At 34.4% G+C, this 24,988-nt stretch overlaps 1 protein-coding gene and 1 pseudogene across 12 annotated transcripts in view; both read right to left on the reverse strand.

Moving 5' to 3' along the window:
- The window catches only part of Atrnl1 (attractin like 1), an 833,568-nt gene that overhangs the window by 671,545 nt on the left and 137,035 nt on the right, over positions 1–24,988 (reverse strand). For all 12 annotated transcript variants that reach the window (XR_015440462.1, XM_087185263.1, XM_004838867.4 and 9 more), the window contains one exon: positions 12,234–12,388. Coding sequence is in view for 11 of the 12 variants with exons in the window: in XM_087185263.1 (XP_087041389.1) it covers positions 12,234–12,388 (155 nt within the window). In the remaining variant the exon portion in view is untranslated. The remainder of the gene's footprint in view (positions 1–12,233; positions 12,389–24,988) is intronic.
- LOC147825742 (galactocerebrosidase-like) lies at positions 642–9,222 on the reverse strand (annotated as a pseudogene).

The raw sequence follows: 24,988 nt of genomic DNA on the forward strand, positions 1-24,988 counted from the left end.
CTTACATTATAAAGACTCACATTTTTTTGTTTATTTTGTTTTTTGGTTTTTTGTACTGGGGATTGAACTCAGGACCTTGCACTAGCGAAGTAGGCACCGCACCACTGAGCTAAATCCCTGTCCAGACTCATGGTATTAACCTCTCTAATAGCAATCTAAACTTGTATTTCTTGCCAAAAAGAAAATATACTTCTGTGGCTCTCAAGTCATTATCACTTTATAATCAGTTCAAGGCCAGACAAGTTAAAGCAAAGAATAATTATTAACAACACGAAAATGAACAGAAATATCATTCCATATGAACAGAAAACTACCAGAGCAATAAGGCCAAAGTAAAACATATTTTCTGGAGTACAAATTTTTTAAACTCCCTACTACAAAGTATTTAAGATCAACTTTAATATAAGATCAAGAAATTAGAGTTACAATCCTTTCAAACCCAAATTTCAGCAAACAAAACTGTGCCATCAGAACAATTTACTCCTGAGGATCCATACAATTATGAAATTCGGATATTGCAAACAAGCTATAATTCAGATATTTCAGAAAGCTGAAATTGAGATATATGGATAAGCTAAAATTCAGATATTACATATGTATAATAAATTATACACAAAATAATTCAGATAGACAATGCACGTTTGTTGGGTAATTTTTCTACAAATTCTTCTGTTTTTCCATGAAAGTATAAATCTATAATATGTTAAGGACACACCTTAAAAATTCTGTTAGTACTCCACTTGAAACGTCAGTTCCTAAGATAGTCTTAACAGTATAGGTGATACAACAGAAAGAACACACAGGTTGTATGCACAATGGTCAAAACAAGATGGATATAAGGAAAATCTACTAGCCATTTCAGTAATTTTGTGATAGAAAATTAATTTTCTGGATGCTGCCAAAAAATCTTTTTCCACCTGTTCATTAAAATAATGGTGCAGGGGGCCGAGGATTTAGCTCAGTGGTTTTGCGGCCTGCTGTGCAAGCACAAGGACTCAAGTTCAATCCCCGGTACCAAAAAAATAAAAAGAAAATAATGGTGCAGGGCCGAGGATTTAGTTCAGTGGTTCCGGTGCCTGCCTCGCAAGCACAAGGTCCCAAGTTCGATCCCCGGCACCAAAAATAAATAAATTAATTAAATAAATAAAATAATGGTGCTTCACTAGCATTTTAACTCCTCCCCCAGATCAAAATTTCTTTTAGTATTCTAAATGTGCACAATGTCCCTAGGTTATTTTACTCATATACATAGTTTCTTCTCAGGATTCTGTTCCTTGACATCCAAATACTGTATTCTCTGATTTTCTTACTCTCTGTCAGGCAAAGTAGGCATCATTATTTGTCTCCCAATCTCAGTTGAAATGATTTATAGTATTTTAACACACAATGATATTTTCTGTTGGCTTCAGTAAGTAGTCTTTTTTTCCCTTTAGCACATATTATGCAGAACAGTGGATTCTGCTTGGCATATTTGTCAATAAACAGTCTAAAAATTACATTTATAGATCACTCAGTAATGAATCATAGTTTAATTCTTAAGATAAATCCTACTTGGTCTAGTTTACTGTAATTTAGAAATGTTGGATTCTAATTTTGCAATTTTCTTACTCAAAAATCAAAACACTGGGACACTTGTCAAGAAAGATAGAAATGTATTGTTTATTTGTCGTATCTTTTCCTTGATTTTCTTTCTTTTTTGCTGGTCTTTTATGTATTTATGTTTTTCTTCTTGTCTTTCAGTTTTTAATACTTTATTAGTAGTACACATTTGTTCTACATAATGATTACATTCCTTGTGGGGAGTTGGTACGTGTACATAACACATCTTAATTCTTTTTTTTAAACCTTTTCCCCTCTCCCTCTCCCCTCCCTCAATCTCTTGACCCCTGCCCCATTTGCAAAAGTCTATCTCTTTATTTCTTATTACCTATCTTTTATTTTGTTCTTTATATTTTGGGCTTCTCAAATAAGAGAAACATGATATTTAGGTTTGTGTATCTGATTTATTTCACTTAAAACATTATTGTTTCAAGGAACATCCATTTTTTTACAAATGATTCATTTGTCCTTTATGACAACAGTAATCCATCGTGTATAAATACTACATTTTTTTCATCCATTCATTTATTGATGGACATATTAGGCTGCTTTGAGATTTAGCTATTGTGAATTGTGCTGCTGTAAACATTGATATACATACATATATACACACACACACACACACACACACACACACATACTGTAAATGATGGCTTTAACTCATTCAGGCAGATGCCTACGAAGGAAAATAGCTGGGTTGAATGGAATTTCTAAAGTAAGTTTTTAAAAGAATCTCCATACTGATTTCCATAGTGGTTGTACTAGTTTACATTCCCATCAACAATATGGAGGGGGTTTTTTCCCGTGCCCCAGCCTCACCAGCATTTGTTATTATTTGATTTCTTCATGACAGCCATTCTTTCTGAGGTAAGATGAAATATCAGTGTTGTTTTAATTTGCATTTCTCTAACGGCCAGAGATGTACAATTTTTCATGTACTTAATGGCTATTTGTATTTCTTCTTCTGTAAAGTGTCTATTCATCTGACTTGCACGTTTTTTTGATTGGGTCTTTTATTTGGGGGGTCTACTTTTATTCAGCTCTGTGTATATTTTAGATATTAGTCCTCTGTCTAAGGAACAACTGGCAAAAAAATTTTCCCATTCTGTAAGTTGTGTTCACCCTGTTGGTTGTTTCGTTTGCTGTGCAGCTTTTTAATTTAATATTATTCTATATATTGATTCCTGGTGTCATCCCTCGTGCAACTGGGGTTCTGTTCAAAAAGTCCTTACTTATGCTTATGTCTAGTTTTGCGTATTTTATTTTCCAGCAGCTTGTTTCCATTTTAACATTTAGATCTTTAATCCATTTTAGTTTAGTTTAGTTTAGTTTAGTACATGGTGAGAGATTAAGTGTCTAGGTTCTATCTGCTACATGTGCCTAGCCAGTTTTCCCAGCACCATTTGTTAAAGAGGCTATCTCTCCTCCAGGGTAAGTTTTTGGTTTTAGCTAAATGTGCTAGGAGTTCTTTTTGCATCTTAGATTCTCCTCCATTGTTCCACATGTTGGGTTTTTTTTTGGAGGGGGGGTTGTTTTGTTTTGTTTCATTTTGTTTTTCGGTTTAGTTTTTATTTTATTGGGGGGGCAATACCATTGCTGTTTTTATCACTGTAGCTTTGCTGTATAACTTGAAGTCCAGGGTTTGATACCTCCTGCTGTGCTATCATTAGCCAAGATTGCTTTTGCTATTCTAGGTCTATTCTGTTTCCATATGAATTTTAGGATTGTTTTTTCTACTTCTATAAGGAATGTTATTAGTATTTTGATTGGGGATTGCATTAATTCTATATATCTGTTTTGGAAGTAAGGCCATTTTGACTATATTGGTTTTGTCTGTCCAGGAACAGGGGCTATCTTTCCATTTTCTGATGTCTTCTTTGATCTCCTTTTTCAGAGTTCTACAGTATTCCTTGTTGAGCTCCTTTACTTCCTTAGGATGATTCCTAAGTATCTAATTTTTTTGATGACATTCTGGAAAGTATTGTTTTCTTCATTTCTTTCTCAGTAAGTTTATTACTAGTGTATAGGAGTGCTATTGATTTTTGTGTGTTGACTTTGTATCCTGCTACACTACGAAATCTGGTTATCAATTTTAAGAATCTTTTGGTGGAATTTTTGGGTCTTCTGTGTAGAAGATCATGTCATCTGCAAATAATGAAATTTGATGTCTTCCTTTCCTATAGCTATCCTTTTTATTTCTTCCTCTTGTCTGATTGCTCTGTTTCAAAAGATATATTGAACAGGAGTGATGATAGAAGACATCCTATCTTGTTCCTGATTTCAGACGGAAAGTTTTCAGCTTTTTCTCTTTTAATATTATGATGCCCGTTGGTTTGTCATACATGGCGTTTATCAGATTGAGATAAGATCCTTTTATACCTGTTTTCTTTAGAGTTTTTCTCATGAATGGATGTTGCATTTTGCAAAAGCCTTTTTCTGCATCAATTGAGATGGTCATGTGATTTTTGTCCTTGCTTCTGTTTATGTGATGTATTTATTGATTTGTGTATGTTGAGCCATCCCTGCATCCTTGGGATAAATCCTACTTGGTCATGATGTATGATCTCATTGATGATCTGTTGCATTCAGTTTGCCAGTATCTTGTTGACGATTTTTGTGACTATGTTCACTGAAGAGATTGGCCTGGACTTCTTTTTTGGTTAGGTCTTTTTCTGGTTTTGGAATCAGGGTAATGCTAGCTTCCAGAAATGACTTTGGGAGTACTCTTTCCCTTTAAATTTCATTAAAGAGTTTGAGGAGTATTGGTGTTTCAAAACCATCTTCCCTAAAGTTCTTGTAGAATTTGGCAGAGAATCCACTGGAACCTAGGCTTTTCTTAGTTGGTAGGGTTTTTTTTATTACTTCTTTAATTTCATTGCCTGTTACTAGATTGTTCAGGATTTTTATATCTTCTTGGCTCCATTTTGGTAATTCATATCTATCTAGGAATCTATCCATTTCTTTTGAAGTCTCCAATTTATTAGAGTACCAGTTCTCAAAGTAGTCACTAATGATCTTGTAGATTTCAGAAAAGTTCACCATTTCTAAATGCATTGATTTGGGTCTTCTCACCCTCTCCCCCATCCTTTTGGTAAGACTGGCTAGGCATTTATCTATTTTGTTTATTTTTTCAAAGAACCAGTTCTTTAATTCATTGATTCTCTGTATTTTCTCTCTGTAATAATTTTTGCTCTGATCTTTATAATTTCCTTCCTAGTACTAGGTTTGGATATGAAGTGTTCTAGTTTTATAGGTCCCTCAGGCACACTGTTAGGTTATTTGGACTCATTCTGATTTTCTGATGTAGGCATTCACAGCTATAGACATCCCTCTGAGACTGTTTTCATTGTGTCCCATAGTTTCCAATATGTTTTACTGGCATTATTGTTTGATTCTAGGAACTCTCTAATTTCTTCCTTGATTCCTTCTGTGACCCACTGATTATTTAAGAAGGCACTGTTTTATTTCTATGTATTTGCAATATTGCTGAGGGGTTTTTGTCACTGATTTCTAGTTTCATTGCACTATGATCTGAAAATATTCATAGTATAATTTCAATTATTTTGTATTTACTTAAGCATGCTGTATCTAGTAAGTGGTTTACTTTGGAGAAAGTCCCATGTGCTGTGGAGAAGAATGTATATTCTGTTGTTGATGGGGAGAACACTCTGAAGATATCTAGTCTAAATTATACTGTTGCAGAAATAGCTTTACAGATAATGTATTAATGAGCCACTTTTCTATCCATCTTTCAAAATCATCATCTAAAGAAAAAACAGTTGTTAAAATATAAGTATAGCATGTTGGAATGGTTTTCAAAAAGCAGCACTTCATGTTCTTCACCTCTTTTTTAAAGCAGCAGCATCCCATGATGAGGCTATGCGCTCTCTTGGACACATGGTGAGCACTAAAATTCTTCTCAGTGAGATCAAGTCATGGCCAGCTACATAATCACTTACAAATAAGAGGAAGAGATTTACCTCAGAATTAGCAAGAAAGCTTCAAGGTCTGAACCACCACAACCATTCCTGAGAATAGGACCAATGAAGACTTTGGAGACATTCCAGGTAATGTTAAAGATTCACCCATTCCTTCTGGAATTATTTTTAATAAAATCTGCAGGATCAAGCAAAACTGTATGTTTCTCCCCATTGATTTTTCCTTGTTTTTACCCTCCAAAGGCTCATCTATCACCCATCAAAACAAGAATTGGCTCAGAATCAAATCCAAAAAGAAATAAAGAAAATCAAGTGTGTTCTATGACACTGTTTTAGCACGTGGCTTCCACATGAAAGTTGTCAAACTGCAAATTCAAAAGAATGAGTTCAAATCACAGCCCAGGCATTCTTTGAGTAATTCACATGGATGTTTTTCCACAGAAACTTGCCATTCAACTTGCCAGAGAAGAAATTATTCTCAATTGTTACCCTTAGTGTATACCATTTTTTGCTGTTGTTTCAACATATCCTGAAGAGTATATGATCCACCTGGATCACCTGTAAATCTGTACAATCCATTTGCAAAACTCCAGAAGAAAACTCCTCAGGTCAGGCAGCTCTAATCAAAACAGGACTTTTATGTACTCTTCCTGCAATAAATACACCTCCTTTTCTCAGTGGTCTCTGTGTAAACATCACAGTTTATAGTCAGACTGGTCCACTGGTAATCCTAAAATGCTGATCATGTTGGAAAAATCAGCAGCCCAAGTAATGGAGAATTTGGCACAGTGTGAAGTGATGCTCTCTAGGGTCTTCAAAATTCATACAGTACTCAACTACACCAGTCTGATCAGCAAAATTCAGAGCGTTACTAAAAAAATGGGTAATGACTGAAATTATTCTTATAGGTACATGGAAAAGGCTAGGATTTGGCAGGCGGTTGGTATGGGAGTGAGTGTGAACAGCTTGTCTTCTTGTAGTTTCAGTGTGAAGGTGCTGCTGCTGTGAAGGAGCCTTAAGGAATCCAGTTGATTGAAAAGAACTCTCTGAGATGGCTTTCCAAGTTTGGTATACCACACTTGTTGCTCTGGTAGTTTGGCAGAAGATCCCTTAAGAAACAATAGCTAATTGTTTTGACATACTGTAAAAGAAATGAAATGGCCAAATATACATAGAATGTTTTGACTCATAGTTTCAACAATGACAGTGAGGTTACCTAGGCTCAATCAGAGCTATGAAGCTTTCTCCTTTCTCTCAATGGCAAATTGTCTTCCGGTAAGAGCAACCTGGTTGTGTAAACTGAGTTGTATGAGCTGATATCCAGATAGGAGATTCTACTACCTAGTGCCCACTCCATGGCTCCTGGACAGGCATCAATCCACACTGCTCACACAGCAACTCTTCATAGTGACTAGTCACCAAATTGCAAGCAATTGTGGAAGTCATATTACCATTCACATAACTCCGACTAAATGTGTCCCCAAAGGCCTGCACTCATGTCACTACTAAAAGTACCGAACTCTTCAGAAGACCAAAGTTTCTTCTCAGCCAGCTTTGCATATGGGTCACAGGATAATGAGCCCCTATAACACCTACCACCTTTATGAGCTCTGGATCACGCACCACAGAAGATGAAACATGTTCCCATAGATTACCATTCAATATCATTTTCTCTCGCTGGAGACCCTGACAGTCCGGCTCCTTTCTTAATACCTTTATAAAACTGATATTAAATATCCTTTCATTCCAAGTTCCAATATAATCAACATCCAAATCATACAATGCTTAGCAACCAAAATCTAGTACACAATATGGTAGGCATTCAGCTGAATATTTACATAAGGCCAATTGAAACCTTTTCCCAGCCATTCAGGGAATGACCATGGTATCCCCATAAGTATAATGTCAGGGTTCCTCCTCTTAGCTGCCCTCATTAACCACCACTCATATCTTTGGAAATAATTCTCATCTAGTGCACAGTGCATGTGGGAAGGTATAGTGCCATCTGTTCTTTGTCACCATCTATTTCAACTTTTAAAATATGGAAAAAATACCAAAATTTAGCTTAAAATAATCCAACAATGGGGCTCAGGATAATTTCCTTGAAGTCAGGAGGTTATGGCTTATATCTAGACATCCCACTCCTGTGGGGCTCATAGGAGGGGCTTTTCAGAGCTGGCTGGACCTAGAGTGTGTGATAATGGGATGAAGGGTGTGTGGTACTACATTAAGTCCACCGAATGGAATTAGCATAGTTCTGGGGGTGAGTGAATGCCTTCTGAAGACAGAAGGCCCTGCCCCCAAGTGTAGGTGGCACCACACAAAAAGCTTGTAGTCTGGATGAAATTTAAAGGGATAGAGAGAAGGTAGGCTCACTCCACTTGCTACTGCTGCCTCCTGCCTGCTCTGCTATGCACTGTTTCCTCTCTGTGATGCCCCTCTGCCAGGCCAACCTGCCTTGGTTCCAGCTGACTATGGACTGAAACCTCTATCACTGTGAGCCAGAATAAACCTTTCCTCCTTTAACTTGTGGGTGTAGGGTATTTTGTTCCAGTAACAAGAAAAGTAATAAGACACTATCACATAGTTTCTGGACCTGTGGATCCTCATTAAGTTAACCTAACCCCCACTCCAGGTTCCTCCTAAACATACAATCCTCTGTTTCTGCCCCATAGCCAGCATGTCCTGGCTAATGGCCAAGGACCCCAGGGCAGCCAGTCTCCACCACAGGACGCTGGAACATGAAGCTACCTCTCTTGGATTTTCTACAATGAGATCATTATCCTCTGATCAATTTGTGGGAGAAGTTGGCACAATAAAATTGTAAAATACACTTTAAAATATATTTTAAGTGTCTTACTTTAAGTGTCTATTTTTGAATGTCTTATTCACAGTAGTAAATACTGCATCTTCTCTTCCCAACTAAAAGGTGATTGAGATTTTTTTTATTAGATTAGGAAAAATAAACATAATAGTGTAGTGGTAGAAACAAATGACTTTGAATTTAGACTTGACTTCAAATTCTATCCATCTTACAACCCTTGTACCTTTGAGTTCAACTAGGGTAAATCACCGAGTCTTCCTCTATAAATTGAATATAATAATACATGCTATAGAGATGTTATAAGTATTACAGTATAAAGCATCTGTAGAGTCAAGCACTATAGGAAATACTGGACAAATGTGAGTTCTCCCTTTTTGCAAATTAAAAGGTCACTTTTCCTTTAACTTATTAGCTGACAAAAAGAAGGAGGAAGAGAGTGAAGAAGAATCACTCTTTCTTCTATCTACTGCTACAGGTAAGAAGAATGCCTCAAGCAAAAGATACAATATATCTTAAAACATCAACTGTTAGCTAATTCATTGAAAAAGATACGTGAATGATTTTACGGGTTTTCCTGACCTACAAATAAATGAAATGGTTCTTTCAAGTGACTGGGCAGATGGTGATGCTTTCATTAAGGAATAGCTTTAAGACTGTAGTGAAGGTCACAGATAAATAGGATAAGAGAAACAGAGAAATTAATAACTCCCAGAAAATAAACATAATTATAAACATGAGGGGCAAGCCAGTTTGAATTTTCATACCTTTGTTGGAATGTCCCCAAAACTTAGAGGATTTAATTTCAGTATGATTTGCTATGAAATTATGGGTCTTACAAAACTGCATCCGTTCTATATACATCTATACGTATCACTCCACAGGGTTGTACGAAATTGTGCACGCCATGCCTCATAACTAGTGACAATTTGAAGAGTACAATGAACTACAATTCCACCATACTATAAAATGGTTACTATACATTACCAATTCAACTGATATGGTTCTTCAAATACAGAACTATCTTTTACTGTTTGAAGATTGTGTTTTTAAATATTAACTTACCAAGAAATTAATGTTGTAAGTAAAACTGTCAGCTCAGGGAATTTTTTTTAAACTCTATTATTAATTCAATCTGATTTGAAGATTCAGCTGTCCTGCTTCTTGCAAGATAGATTTTTCATACAAATCCTATTCCTTTCCAATTTTTGAAATAATCTAATGCAGGAAATTACATTTTCATGTTTCTATCATCTATTATCTTTTTGAAGGGAAATATTATTAATAAGTTGTTTTTCATCTTGTTTCACAATTTTATCTGAATTTTGACTAGAAGACTGTCTTTACAAAAAAAAATCTTTTAATCTTGAAAAAGGTATCACCATGGTAGCTTTTTGAAAGCACAATAATACCACTAACAATAACAAAAAACAATGAAGTTTCCAGATTCTAAAATTTCACTTCAAGCTAGATTTACAAACTGCAATACTAAGTAATGTCTCATGCTATATGTTACATTCGATCCAGACTCACTCAATAATTTTTACTTTATTAACAGCTGTACTTTAGTCACTTTTTAAAAATATAGATATCTAGTGCCTAATCTCAAAGAATCTGATTATATAGGTCTGTTATTTTTCTCCTAACCACTTTCACAGGGGATGCCAGGATACCCTGTTTGAAAATCACCAGTATACACCATCTACATCTATCATGCATAATATGACACCTGTGAAAGCAGGGTTATATTTCCAAAGATTAATGATATTCACTACTTTAACGTTGCTCTGGCAGTAAGGTTGAAATTGTACAGTTTACAACAATGAAATATTAGGAATGGCGCAAATATTCTTAACTGTTTGAAAATCATATAACATAAGGTAAACAGCTAAGTAGTCAAGTGCATTCTAGTTAATATGCCAAAAAGTTCTATTGTATACTATACTAAAGAGAAAAATTAGCAACGTATTTTTTCATGGAAGACGTAATTCCTAGTTTGTTCATTATGCCATGCTCACATTTATTTCCATAAAACATATGCCATAGGAAAATAATTACTTTGAAAGATATTTTCTGATGTATGAAAAATAAGATGAAAATGTTCTTCTCAGGAAAATAGTCCAACATTTGATGCTGCTAACCCAAGAGGATAAATACATATTATATGGGGGAAATTTCCTAGGAATTAAATACATATAATCAAACAAAATAAAATACCTTTGTTCTATGTTAAATTATAAGACTGATTTCATGTTTTAACTGTCAGTGTTAGCACAAGACAAAAAAATCCTTTTAAAATATAAACTGTTTAAAATATACTTTTCTTGTTCCTCCAGTCTGAACAATTTGTTTGAAAAAGTGAAACTGATATTTACTTCTATCCATAGCATTGAAAAATAAATAGTAATAAACATAAAGTATCTGTGAATGTATGTAGCCTTAAGAACATACACTAGACCAGTAATGGCAAACTTTTTAGAGCTTTCAATAATAACAAACAACCCAATGTGCCACGCATGCCATAGGTTCGCCACCACTGCATTGGACCCAATTAATCAGTGTGGTATGGTCAAGTAAAAGATTACAAGTTTTAGAAGTTGCAAAAACTAGATTTATCACTTACAACACACATGATTTTGAACAAGTTCTTGTTATTACTGTCTGTTTAATCTTAAAATTGAGGGTAATACCATCTTGTCACAAGGTTAGAGAGGTATCAGATTTTGTATATAAGTCCTTTAGCATACTGCCTACCATTTAGAAGGGATTTAATAAAGAGTAGTAACATAGGGGTCGAGAATTTAGCTCAGTGGTTCCATCGCTTGCATCCCAAGCACAAGGTCCCAAGTTTGATTCCCGGTACCAAAAAAAAAAAGAGTAGTAAGATTAAGATTTGGGGCTATAATTTGAAAGTATTTCCCATTTTAGGATAAAATTAAATTTGTTATGGTTTCTTCAGGTTAAAAGTAGCAATAATATTGATAATTTAACATCTTCCTTTAGTTTTCTGAAACAAAAAAATCTCTAAATTTTTTACCTCAGTAAGCTTTTCTGACACATCAAACCTGAAATATAATCTTAAACAATATAGAATAAATTCCCAACTTGTAGCTATTCCCAACAAACAGCTCAGTCTTAAACTGTTCATCACAGTATCAATGAGGTTTTATCAATAATATGATACAAAGAGAAACAATGACTTTACTACCATGCCCTAGTGGAAAGTTAAACAGTATTTCAATAAATATATCACTTAAATATTCAGAAATAAACAGCACTCTAGATAGCATCATTAAAACTAAATGGATAATACAAATGTGCTGTATTTCTGATACCCTAGAAAAAGAATTAGTTGTTTCCTTTCTGAAGTACATTCTGAGTTTCTATTTTGTCTCATAATCTTATTTTTTTAGCAATACTTTCTCCATACCCCTTTCTCTAGTTCTACCAGGTTCCTATACTTGCTAAGTATAATTTAATATAAGTGTAACTTTTTCATTGTTCCTAAATCTCAAATGTTTGCATTCCTACTTATAATTTGCATAGCTTGACAATACTCTATATCTGTTCATTATCAAAACTAATATAGTCACAAACAGTAGTGTGATATAGTGTTCACATAGTGACACGATACACAAAAAGGCTTCAAAATGGACATTTAATACACTACTGTCTCCACCATTAACTCATTCCAGCATTTCTGTTTTCTTGGTTCTATACTCTACTATGCTGAATTAGAGAGAACGTCATTCATATCTATCACTAAATTTATTTCTAAAATGACATACATACATGCTGCAATGAATATATTTAAGAATCTTTATATGGAAAACTTCTGATATTTCCTATGTTATACATTCCTAACAGATACATACCTATGTCATATGCCAGGAAATCGGCAGAAAAACATTTTGCACCGTTACTCAAGGAAGTGTCATTATGGGTATTTCCTCCAAAAATAAGCATAGCTCCATTGATAAGAACAGCTGAATGAAGGTATCTGGCAAACCCACTTTCTTTCAAAATAGTCCTACAGAATAAAATTTAAAAATGTATTACAAAGGATAAAGAGACCTCCCTGATTTTATATATTATATAAAGGGTTGAATTTGCATATAGAATATTCCCTGGAGTTGTGAGGGAAAACATGGCTTTTTTTTAACACTTAAAAATGCCCGCTAAGCATCAGTTTTTAAAAAGAAATATTTGAAGAGTCTCAGTATCCTAACGTGCTTTGAGGAAACACAAATATCAAGCAAAATTGTTAATTACCATAATAATTTATATTTTAAATTATTTTTTCATTTATTAAGGTAGAAAACACTAGAGGACCAAAACATCATTTCAAAGTTGCAAAATGAGTAAAGTTAAATATAATAAATTTACTCTAAATTATATTTGGTTAAAACTATAAAATTAATATGGAATCTTTAATAAACTTATTAACTTTTTATACAAGTATAATATGATATGAAAAAGTACAGGTAATATAAATCTAAAATCTAATATATTTTCACAAGATAAACACAACTAAGTAACCAGAACCTAGATCAAAAGCAAAAGAAACCATTACCACTATCCTGATTCAAATAACATGGGTTTGTTTTGCTGTTTCATACTTTACATAAATGGAATCATATAATTGTACTCATTTGTGTGTAGGTCCTTTTGCTCAAGACTATTTTTAGATACATCCATATTTTGTGTATAATTAAAAATTATACTAATAATGCATTTTTGAGAAACAGTAAAAATAATATAAATGTTCTTTTATTTAAAATATAGCTGAGAGGAAGTTCAGTAAATATATGTTCACAACTGTAATCACTCTGAATGAATATGTATGTGCATGATAGTATGAAATAATATTTTGTAACTGTGCTGAGCAAAACCTTGGAACAAAGAATGTAAACATGCTTAGTATGTATACTATAGTTATATGATATATGTAGTATCTCTAATTCTTCAATCCTTAAAGAACAGGAGACTGATCTCTAGGCAGTATGAAAACTTCCACAAACATTCTCACCAAGGAGAAAACTATGGTAAGTAAGAAATAGTAGACACACATAAACACACACACACACACACACACACACACACACTTAAAGTCTCATAAAATTTTACTAATCATGTTCTGGAAATTGTGGAAAGAAATACACCGAGACACAGAATTTGGGTAAGATAATAAAAGTTTACTTGGAAGCAGGCAGGACCACCAGAAACTGTTCTGGTCAGTGTCCGCCCCGCGCTCTTTGTTAGTCTCCGCTTTTATACCTTTGTTAGTCATTATCTCATTCCTAGTGGTCTTTGTCAAGTAAATAAAATTCCAATTCCTGTTTAATGGTTAGACACAGGTGGTTTCTGTTACTGATTACAGTCCTAAACACATAACAGTTAAGGCACATATAGCACAAGTTTGCTCAAGTATTGCAACTTTGTTCTTCAGAGTTAAGATGTTATCTATAGTAGAGCTACAGATAAAAGGAGCTATATAACCTTCACAGTAAACAACAAAAGCAACGGGCTAAGGCAAGTTTTTAAAGGGATATACTACCTATTTTGCTTCTACAATTACATTAATAGTTAATCTACTAAGCAGTCTAAAACTGTTTCCCCATCAATCACAATAGTAAATAAGGAAATACTTATATCAACTTAAGGTTGGTAAGAATATAAATCGTATATGGCATCAGATCCATTACTCCCTTAGAACTTCTACCCTAGGTGGTTAAAGCCAAGAACACAAAGTACAGAAACCTTCTTCATCATTCAGCTCCCACTCCAGTCCAATGATACCTCACTATTAGGCTACCAGAACTTTTCATCCCCCACTTTCTCCCCTCCCCAAAATGGTAAAACAACTATCCCAGGAAAGATATGAGAGATTTCTACCTAGCCCCCACTCACAGGTGGTAACTATTCATCAGGGTTCTAGACTAAGAATACTGGGACAAAATAATGTTTATTCATGCTACCTCTCTCATAAGACAAAGTTCTAGGCTAGAAAATGGAAACGTAAAAGACCAAGTCCCTACTCAGCATCCTGCTCATAGTAGTGGTATCTCTCTAAACAATGGCACAGAGGATTTCCCCAGTAGAAGAGGCGAGCTAAAAAACAGAACTTCAAAGCTCTCCCAAAACAACTTACTTCATTGAAATAAATAAATAAATAAATAAATGGTTAAGAAATTTCAAGTCAAAATCACACTCAAAAACAATGGGGGAGAAACAAGTGTCACAAGGGTAGTAAACTAAATCACAGATCAGCTATGAATTTACCAGAGAGAACCAGAGGAAAAGCTTTTTTATTAACTCTCTGGGGGTCCAAATAAATCCACAGACTAGCTTCAAAGACAACTTCTATAACAGAGCTCAAACTGATTTCAACTGTTAAGACTGTGGAGCAATCTAAGCCCCAACAGCACTCTTGAAAACAATAGAACAATCAGTCAGCAATTAGTGAAGGCTAACAGTTGAGTGTGAAAACAACAGAGGCAGACAGTATAACACAGAACTCAGGGAAAAAGAGACCCCTGCTAAAATAATCATCCCAGGGCTAGTTGGGCACATCCCAAAGCTGTAAAAAGCTGATTTTAAAATTCATGCAGAAATTCAAAGGATCTGGGAACCTAATTTGAGAAAGAAGTTGGACCCCTTCCACACAATATATACACAAATTAACTCAAAATGGAGTAAACCTAAATTTAAGTAGAAAAAATATAGAGAGAACACAATGTTTTTAAAATTCACTATTCTCGCATTCCAGTGCTCACAGCCCAGAGGTAGGGGCTTCTGGGCTACTGTTCCACCCCTCCCAGCCCAGAGGAAGGGGCTTCCAGGCCACCATTCCACTGCTTCCAGCTCAGAGGAGATGAGCCACATGGGCACCAACAGCAACCCCCCCCCACAGCCAAATGAGAAGACAGGTAAACAAGACTCAAAACCAAACTTCCATACCACCTACAGCAACCCCAAAGGGAAACAAGATGGAAAAAATCTGATACTCAACAACCTGGATTCCCTGAATTAGCAACAAAAGAGGATCTGGAAAAAATGAAAACAGAAACATTTTTTCAGATAACAGCAGAGATTGTGCTAATAGTGCAAGTCATGATTAATAAATCTAGACAGGAGCAGAGGAACATGATGGAATCCCAACACAGGAAACAAATGGAATCCATAAAACAGATGCAAACAGATTTCCAGGAGATAAAAAACTCTATCGAAAGTCTAAACAGCAGAAGGAGCCAATGTGAGGCCAGAATTTCAGATATGGAAGAAAAGATTGCAATTACTGACCAGGAAAAGAAAAATTGATTCAAAATTGTAAGGGAACACGAGAAAGCAATCCAGCAGCTGCTAGATGATGCCAAGAAGAATAACATAAGACTGATTGGAGTCAATGAAGAAACAGGAGAGAATGCAGAGGACATAAAAAAAAACTCTTCACAGAAGTAATGGCAGAAAACTTCCCAAGCAGGGGAAAAGAACCTGACATACAGATAAGTGAGGCATATAGGACTCCAAATAGCCTTGATCAAAAAAAAATCTGCACATAGGCATAAAATTGTTAAGATTCCAGAAACCCAACAGATGGATAAAGTTCTACAAGCAGTTAGAGAAAAGAAACAAATCACATACAAAGGAAAACCCATCAGAATCAGAGTAGACTTCTCAACACAAACATTCAAGGCAAGAAGAGTTGGAGTGACGTGTTCCAAGCCCTAAAAGAAAACAGCCTCCAACCCAGATTGATGTACCCTGCAAAACTATCTTTCAAATTTGATGGAGAAATAAGATATTTTCATGACAAAGAGCACCTTAGGAACTTCATGAATACCAAATCAGCACTCCAGAAAATATTAGACAATATCTTAGGAACAGACAATGAGGATCACAACCCCAGGAAACACAGCAGAATGAACCTATCAGGCAGGACAAGAAATTAAATGTAAAGGGGGAGAATCCAACAAAAAGAAAAAGTCATGACAATGATAAGTCAATACGTATCAGTTATAACTGTCAAAGTTAATGGTCTCAATTCACCAATCAAAAGAAATAGGCTGGCAGAATGGGTCAAGAAGCAAGATCCAACAATATGCTGCATACAGGAAACACACTTAACTCAAAATGAAACTTATAGACTGAAAGTTAAAGGGTGGAAAACAATACTCCATGTGATTAGAACCCAAAAAAAAGCAGGAGTAGCTATCCTCTTGGCAGATCAAGTAGATTTCAAACCAACACTGATTAAGAGAGACAAAGAAGGACACTATATCCTTATAAAGGGACATGACAATCATAAATATGCACCACTAGTGCACCCAACTATATAAAACAAATACTAACAGACATGAAAAGTCATATATGCACTAATACAATAGTAGTGGGGGACCTCAATACCCCACTGTCACAAATAGATAGATCAACTAGACAAAAAAGAAGTAATGAAATACTAGAACTCAATCAAACTCTTGAACAAATGAACTTAACAGATGTTTACAGTGTTCAAAATCAGAATACACATTCTTTTCAGCTGCACATGGGTTGTTCTCCAAAATAGATCACACACATGCTCATAGAACATGTTTAACAAAGTGCAAAGAAATTGAAGCTATCCCCTGTATATTATCAGACAATAGTGTGATGAAATTAGAGATCCATACCAAAAGAAACTCAAAAAATTTCATAAACATGTGGAAACTGAACAACACACTTCTGAATAACCAATGGGTCACAGAGGAAATTAAAGAAGAAATCAGACAGTTCCTTCTATGAAATGACAATGACAATACAACATATTGGAATCTATGTGACACAATGAAAGGAGTCTTACGAGGGAAATTCATAGCAGTGAATATACATATTAGGAAAACAGGGCGAGCCCAATTAAACAACCTGATGCTGAACCTCAAGCTTCTAGAAAAAAAAACAGCAGGACAAACCCAAAGTGCTTACAAGGGAGTAAATTGTAAAGATCAGAGCAGAAATCAATTCAATGGAGACTAAGTGAACAATACAAAAAATTAATGAAGCCAAGAGTCGGTTCTTTGAAAGAATAAAGAAGATTGGCAAACCCTTAGCCAATCTTATCAGAAAAAGGAAAGAAAAGGCCCAAATCCATGCAATTAGGAAAGAAAAGGGTGAAATGACAACAGACCCAGCAGAAATCCAGAGGATCATCAATACCTACTTCAAGAACCTATATGCCAATAAGATGGAAAACACAGAAGAAATGGACAGATTCCTAGATACATATGAATTACCAAAATTGAATGAAGAAGACCTAAAAATTCTAAACAACCCAATATCAATCAATGAAATTGAAAATGTTCTTAAAAACTTACCAATCAAGAAATGCCCAGGTACTGATGGCTTCACTGCTGAATTCTACAAGATATTTAGAGAGGAACTACTGCCACTGCTATTTAAACTCTTCAATGAAATTGAAAGGGAAGCAATACTCCCAAATTCATTCCTGGAAGCAAGCATCACCTTGATCCCAAAACCAGAGAAAGAACCAACCAAAAAAGAGAACTATAGGCCAGTCTCACTAATGAACATAGATGCAAAAATCCTTAATAAGATACTGGCAAAAAGAATGAAGAAGATCATCAAGAAGATCATGCACCCTGACCAAGTGGGATTCGCCCTAGAGATGCAGGGATGGTTCAACATGCACAAATCAATCAATGTAATACACTATATTAATAGAGCCAAGGACAAAAACCATATGATTATCTCAATAGTTACAGAAAAAGCATTTGACAAAATCCAACACGCATTTGATAAAAACCCTACAAAAAATTGGAATAGATGGTCTCTAACTCAATCTGACAAAAGCCATCTATGAAAAACCAACAGCCAGTATCATATAAATAGTGAAAAACTGAAATCCTTCACACTAAAATCAGGAACAAGACAAGGATGTCCATTATCACCATTCTTGTTCAATATAGTTTTAGAAATATTAGCCACAGCAATTAGACAAAAGAAATAAAAGGAATAAAGATAGGAAATGAAGAAGTCAAACTGTCATTATTTGCAGATGACATGATATTCTATATAGAAGACCCCCAAAACGCCACCAAAAGTCTTCTAGACTTAGTAACCAAATTCAGTGGAGTAGCTGGATAAAAGGTCAACACACAAAAGAAATAGCTTTCCTCTACACGAACAGACTCACTGAGACAGAAAAAGGGCAAACAATTCCTTTCACAATAGCATCCAAAAAACTGAAATACCTAGGAATCAACCTAACAAAAGAAAAAAAAGACCTCTTCTCTGAAAACTATAGTACTCTGAAAAGAGAGATTGAAGATGATATCAGAAAATGGAAAGACATCCCCCGCTCCTGGGTAGGAAGGATCAACATTGTGAAAATGGCCATACTTCCAAAACTGCTATATAGATTCAACGCAATCCCAATTGAAATCCCAGCAGCATACTTCATGGACCTTGAAAAAACAATCGAAAAATTCATTTGGAACAAGAAGAGACCCAGAATAGCAAAAGCAATTCTAGGTAACAGAGACATGGCAGGGGGTACTACAACCCCCAACTTGAAACTATACTACAAAGCTACTGTGATAAAAACAGCATGGTACTGGCAAAGAAACAGACCTGAAGACCAGTGGAACAGATTAGAAGATGCAGAAACAACTCCACACATACTCAGCCATCTCATCTTCGATAAAGGAGCCAAACACTCTCACTGGAGGAAAGATAGCTTCTTTAATAAATAATGTTGGAAAAACTGGGTTTCAACTTGCCAAAGATTAAAACTAGACCTATATCTCTCACCATGCATTCAACTAAAATTGAAATGGATTAAAGATCTAAATATTAAAATAGAAATGCTGAACCAGCTAGAACAGAAGTTAGGTAGAACTGTTGAAGACATTGGTGTAGGAAAAGATTTTATGAACAAAGCCTCAGTTGCCCATGAACTAGCACAAACAAGCAACAAGTGGGATCTCTTCTTATTAAAAAGCTTCTGCACAGCAAGAGAAACCACCAACAGAGTGAAGAGACAATCCACAATGTGGGAAAAAATCTTCACCTGCTGTTCCTCAGACAAAGGCTTATTATCCCAAATCTATAAAGAACTTAAAAAGATCAGACCTCCCAAATTTAAAGACCCAATCCAAAAATGGGCATCTGAAATAAACAGACATTTCTCACACAAAGAAGTAGAAATAGCAAATAAACATATGAAAAAATGTTCAACATCACTGGTCATTTGAGAGATGCAAATGAAAACAAGGCTGAGAGTCCACCTCACTCCAGAAAGAATGGCCGCTATCACGAAATCAACCAATAACAAATGCTTGCAGGGCTGGTGGGAAAGGGGAACCCTGCTCCACTGCTGGTGGGAGTGTAGACTGGTGCAATACTGTGAAAATCAGCATGGAGATACCTCAAAGAACTAGGACTGGAAGTCCCATTTGACTCAGCTATTCCCCTGCTGGGGATCTTCCCCCAAAGAATTAAAAGAATCATACCACAGTGATATATGTGCACCCATGTTCATAGCGGCACAATTTGTAATAGCTAAAACTTGGAAACAGCCCAGATGACCATCGACTGGAGACTGGATAAAGAAAATGTGGGTTTTTTATAAGATGGAGTACTACCCAGCCATAAAGAATAAGAAATTAGAGACATTTATAGCTAAATGGATGCACATTGAGGCAATACACTTAAACAGGAAACATGTGTAAATACTGAATAGTTTCTCTGGTGTAAGAAACTGAAAGTGTAAATAAGGACTAAAAGGTATAATGCATAGTGTGAAATGGGAAGAAAAGGGGCAAAGGAGAAGGGAAAGTGGGAGGGGTAGGGGAAAGGAAAGAAGGGAATGGAATTAATATCAGAAAATGGAAAAATGTAAACAAATTCTTTGTAAATAGGGAGGGATGGAGGGGCTGAAGGGAGGGCAGGGGAAGGGGGAAAAATAAGAACGAAGAGAGATTATGTAAAGCTGCAAATTTCCAATGGTGAATGTCATTATATTGTATATCTAAAATGTACTAATGATTAAAATGAATAATTGATAATGCAAAACAGGAAGAAAAGGTCCAAAGGGGTAGGGGAAGTGGGAGGGGTAGGGGAAAGGAAAGAAGGGAAAGGAAAAATTATGAGAAATGGAAAAAATGGAAACAAAGTCTTTGTAAATAAGGAAGGGGGAGGGGTGAAGGGAAGGCAGGGAATGGGGAAAAAATAAGAACCAAGATATATCATGTAAAGGTACAGGTTCCCAATGAGAAATGTAAATGTGCTGTATACCTAAAATGTACCAATGAAAGAATTTAAGGAAAAAAATAAAATAAAAATAAAAAACTGTTATTCCCATTCAAAAAAATTCACTATTCTCTAATCTTTCTTTACAAAATAAAAATATTACAACTTAGTGAATAGTAAAGGGACAATATGAATCAGGAAAAATGTTCAGCTAATACAGATATTTAAAGCTAATAAAACCACCATGAAAATTGGTATGGACATTCCTCAAAAGTCTAAGGCTAGAAACTCCATTTGACCCCACTATACCCCTTCTGGTTATCTCCCAAAAGAGTTAAAGTCATCATATTACTGGAATACATGCATATCCATGCTTATAGCACAATTTGCAATAGCTAAATCATGAAAGCAGCCAATATGCTTATCTACAGATGAATAGATAAAGAAAATGTGGTAAACATTTATAATGGAACACTATTCTTCCATAAAGGATAATTTTGAGTCTTTTGTAGGAAAATGGATGGATCTTGTAACCATAATACATACTAAGTATAGTAAATCAGACACACAAGGTTAAATATCACATGGTTTCTTGAACATGAGAGATCCAAAATATAAACACTTTAAAGAGAAAAATAAAGGAGAGATGGTAGGAAATAGGGAGGTAGACTCTGTGAAGATGGGAAAGGGATCCAGGGAAAGAAAGCAAGGGAAGGGTTCTGTAGGAGAGAGAGTAAAAATGATCAAGATGTGATAGATAGATGATAGATAGATAGATAGACCAATACCACTTCCCCAAGATGAATGTAATTATTATGTATCACATACACTAATAAGAAAATTAATAAAAAAGATACTTAAGCTAAAACAATTTAAATATGAGAACACAGCTACAATTTATTTCAGATTTATTAGGCTGGTAGAACATTTGAAGGTCAATTAATGTCACATCAAATGGTCTATGGAAGAAAATCATATAATCCTATCAACAGATATAAACCATGCATCCAGTAAAATCTAACACTTAGACATGATAAAAACTCTCAGCAAACAGCCAGTAAGGTGGAAATACTCAGCTTGATAAACATTTACAAAAATTCATACTCAATAGTGAAAAACTAGAAGCTCTCCTTCTAAGAAAAGATACAAGGCAATGATGTACTCTCTTTTGTCCCTACACAACATACTAGAAGTCTTAGTTACTGCTATAAGAAAAAAAATAAAATATATACAAATGAGGGAAAAAACAAAACTGTCATTGTTCATAAATGATCCTGGGCAGATATGCAGAAAATGCCAAAGAATCAACATCATAAAACCTGCTATAACTAATAAGCCATTACAGCAAGGTTGTAAGATACAAGGTCAATATACAAAACTCAATTAATTTCTTATATACCAGTAACGAACAAGTACAATTTGCAGTTAAAAATGTAACAGGAGGCCGGGGATTTAGCTCAGTGGTTTCACTGCCTGCCTCGCAAGTGCAAGGACCCAAGTTCTATCCCCAGTACCAAAAAAAAAAAAAAAAAAAAAAAAAAAAAATATATATATATATATATATATATATATATATATATAACAGCATTTACACCAGTATCAAAGAAAAAAGACAAATACATATAATTCTAACAAAATATATACAGGAAATGTACAAAGACAATTATAAAATTCCCATGAAAAAATAAAATCTCTATAAAAGTGAAGTGTATTTTTTAGAGTGGAGTATAGTACATATACATGGACTGAAGACTAATACTACCAAAATCAGTTCTTCCAATCTTGATCTACAGATTTAATGCAGTCTCAATGTATATTTCAGCAAAATATGTATTGTATATCAACTGATTCTAAAATGTACATGGAATGCAAAAAACTTAGTAGAGGTAACCCAGTACTGAAGAATAAAGCCTAAAGACTGATATTACCTGACCTTACGCTTTACTATGAAGTGACACTAATCAAGACAACTTGGCACTGACAAGAGAATAGACAAATAATCAATGGAACAAGACATACATTTCACAAACAGATCCACACAATTATATTCAAATGATCTTTGACAAAGAAATAAAAACAATTCAACAATCAAAAAATAATCCAGTCAAAAAATTGCTGGAACAACTGAATATCATATGTAAAAGAAAAAATAGAGTCTAGAAATATACCTCACACCTTTTATAAAAATTAACTCAGAATAGATAGCATACCTAAATGTAAAATTTTAAATCATAAAACTTCTAGAAAATAACATAGAAGACAATCTCGATGACCTCGAATTTGTTGGTGACTTTTGAGAGACAACACCAGAAGCATAAATTACGCCTGAAAGAAAAATCTTGGTAAGTCTGACTTAATTACAATCAAAGACTTATATCTCTAAAAGACACTGTTCAGAAAATGAAACAACAAGCCACAGACTAAGAAAGAAGATTTGCAATAAATAGCTGATTTTAAAAATTGGTATCCAAAATATACAAAGAGCCTCTAAACTCAACAAGAAAAGAACAAATTTTAAAATGGGCAAAAGATTTGCATAAACATGTTTCCAAAGAAAATTTATGAATGTCTAATAAGCATATGAAGGCATCCCACATTATACATCATCAGGGAAATTTAACCTAAAATATCAGTGAAATACCACACTTACTAGAATGGCTACAATCCAAAATGTTAACAACACCAAAAGGTAGCAAGGATGTAGAGCAGCAAAAATTCTCATTCATTAATGGTAGGAATGAAAGATGGTACAGCGACTTTGGAAAATAATTTGGGAATTTCTTACAAAGCTAAACATAACCTTATCTTACAGTCCAGAAACTGTGCTCCTTGATATTTACCAGAGTGAATTCAAAACTTTTCTCCATATAAAAGTTATACACAGATGCTTATAACAGCTTTGTGTATAAAAGTCAAAATTAGAACACAACCAAGATGTTCCTGACTAGGTGAATGGACAAATAAAATGTGGCTCCATGCCACAGAATATAACTCATCAATAAGAGACATGGCAATATTAGGCCATGAAAATACATGTAGAAACCTTAAATGTACAATGCTAAGGGGAAGGATCCAAACTGAAAAGTATACATACTTTACAATATCAACTTTATGATATTAAATAAAAGGCAAAAGTATGGAAAAGTGAAAATATGAGTGCTGGGGTTTGGGAGGGGACAAAAGGATGAGTAGGCGAAGTCATCTTTCTATAAACCAAAACCTTCGCTAAAAAATGAAGTCTATTATTGCCTTTAGAAAACAGCAAAACAAAGAAAAAAAGTAATTGTTAAAATTGCAGCTGTTTTTCCAGATATGGCATCTTTATCAGAATAAATAGATCAGTCCTTACTAGCTGGGAAGCAGATATATTTTTAAACCTAAGAAATGTAAAGTGGAGTACATGTTCTCAGTGTCAAAAAGGATTTATAAATACCAAAGAAAAGGTTAAAATGAACCCTGTAATGCTGTATTGCAACAGACATACTTAATTGAATTAAATATTATAAAGTATTTAGAAAAAATCCAATTTAAAACATATGTTGCAGAGTATGGAAAAGTAGAAATACTCCTCTACTAATTTTATGAGCCCAAAGTAATCTTAATACCAAAGAGCTGATATTAATATGTCAAGAAAACCATAGGCAAATCTTACATATTAATACAGATGCAAAAAAAAATCCTTATCAAGATATTAGCAAACCAAAAAATAAATAATGCATTACATAATATATTATAATTAAGTTTGACTTAACCCAAGTTGGATTAATAACAAAATTAATTAATATGTTAATCACATTACTTAGTAGAAAAATCTGATAATCATTCCTAAAAAGGACATCGATAAATCCAACATTCATTCATAATACAGCCTTTAGCAAAACCTCAAAAAAAAAAGCATTCTTAATGAAGCCTACAAAATCCACAGTGAACACCATTTTACTGTGGAAACACTCAGAGGCTTACTTTAAAACTCAGTAATAATAATAGATGCTTATTTTAAAAAGAAACAAAATTGTCATTATTTGCATATAATCTGATCATGTATTGTAAAAAACTAAAAAGTATTTACACATGAATTAATAAAACACAGCAAGTCAGACATAAAAGTAATACAAAAGTTAATTGTATCTGTGTCTATAAAGTCATAAACAGAAAAAAATAAAAGGGGGACATGGCACTGGTCTAATAAATCATATCCACCTACACTTTCAGAATGTGACCTTATTTGGAAACAGAATCTCTACAGATAATTATAATTGAGTTGAAATAAGGTCACATTTTAATTAGGTTAAAATGGGGTCACACTGATCTAATACTAGATTAGTGTGGGCACCAAATCTAGTGACTGATGTCCTTATAAGAAAGTCATGTGAAAAAAGAAGTT

The sequence above is a fragment of the Heterocephalus glaber genome, unplaced genomic scaffold, assembly GCF_053883595.1.
Source record: "Heterocephalus glaber isolate CG9 unplaced genomic scaffold, H.glaber_assembly_v1.0 deba00001497, whole genome shotgun sequence".
NCBI lineage: Eukaryota > Metazoa > Chordata > Mammalia > Rodentia > Bathyergidae > Heterocephalus > Heterocephalus glaber.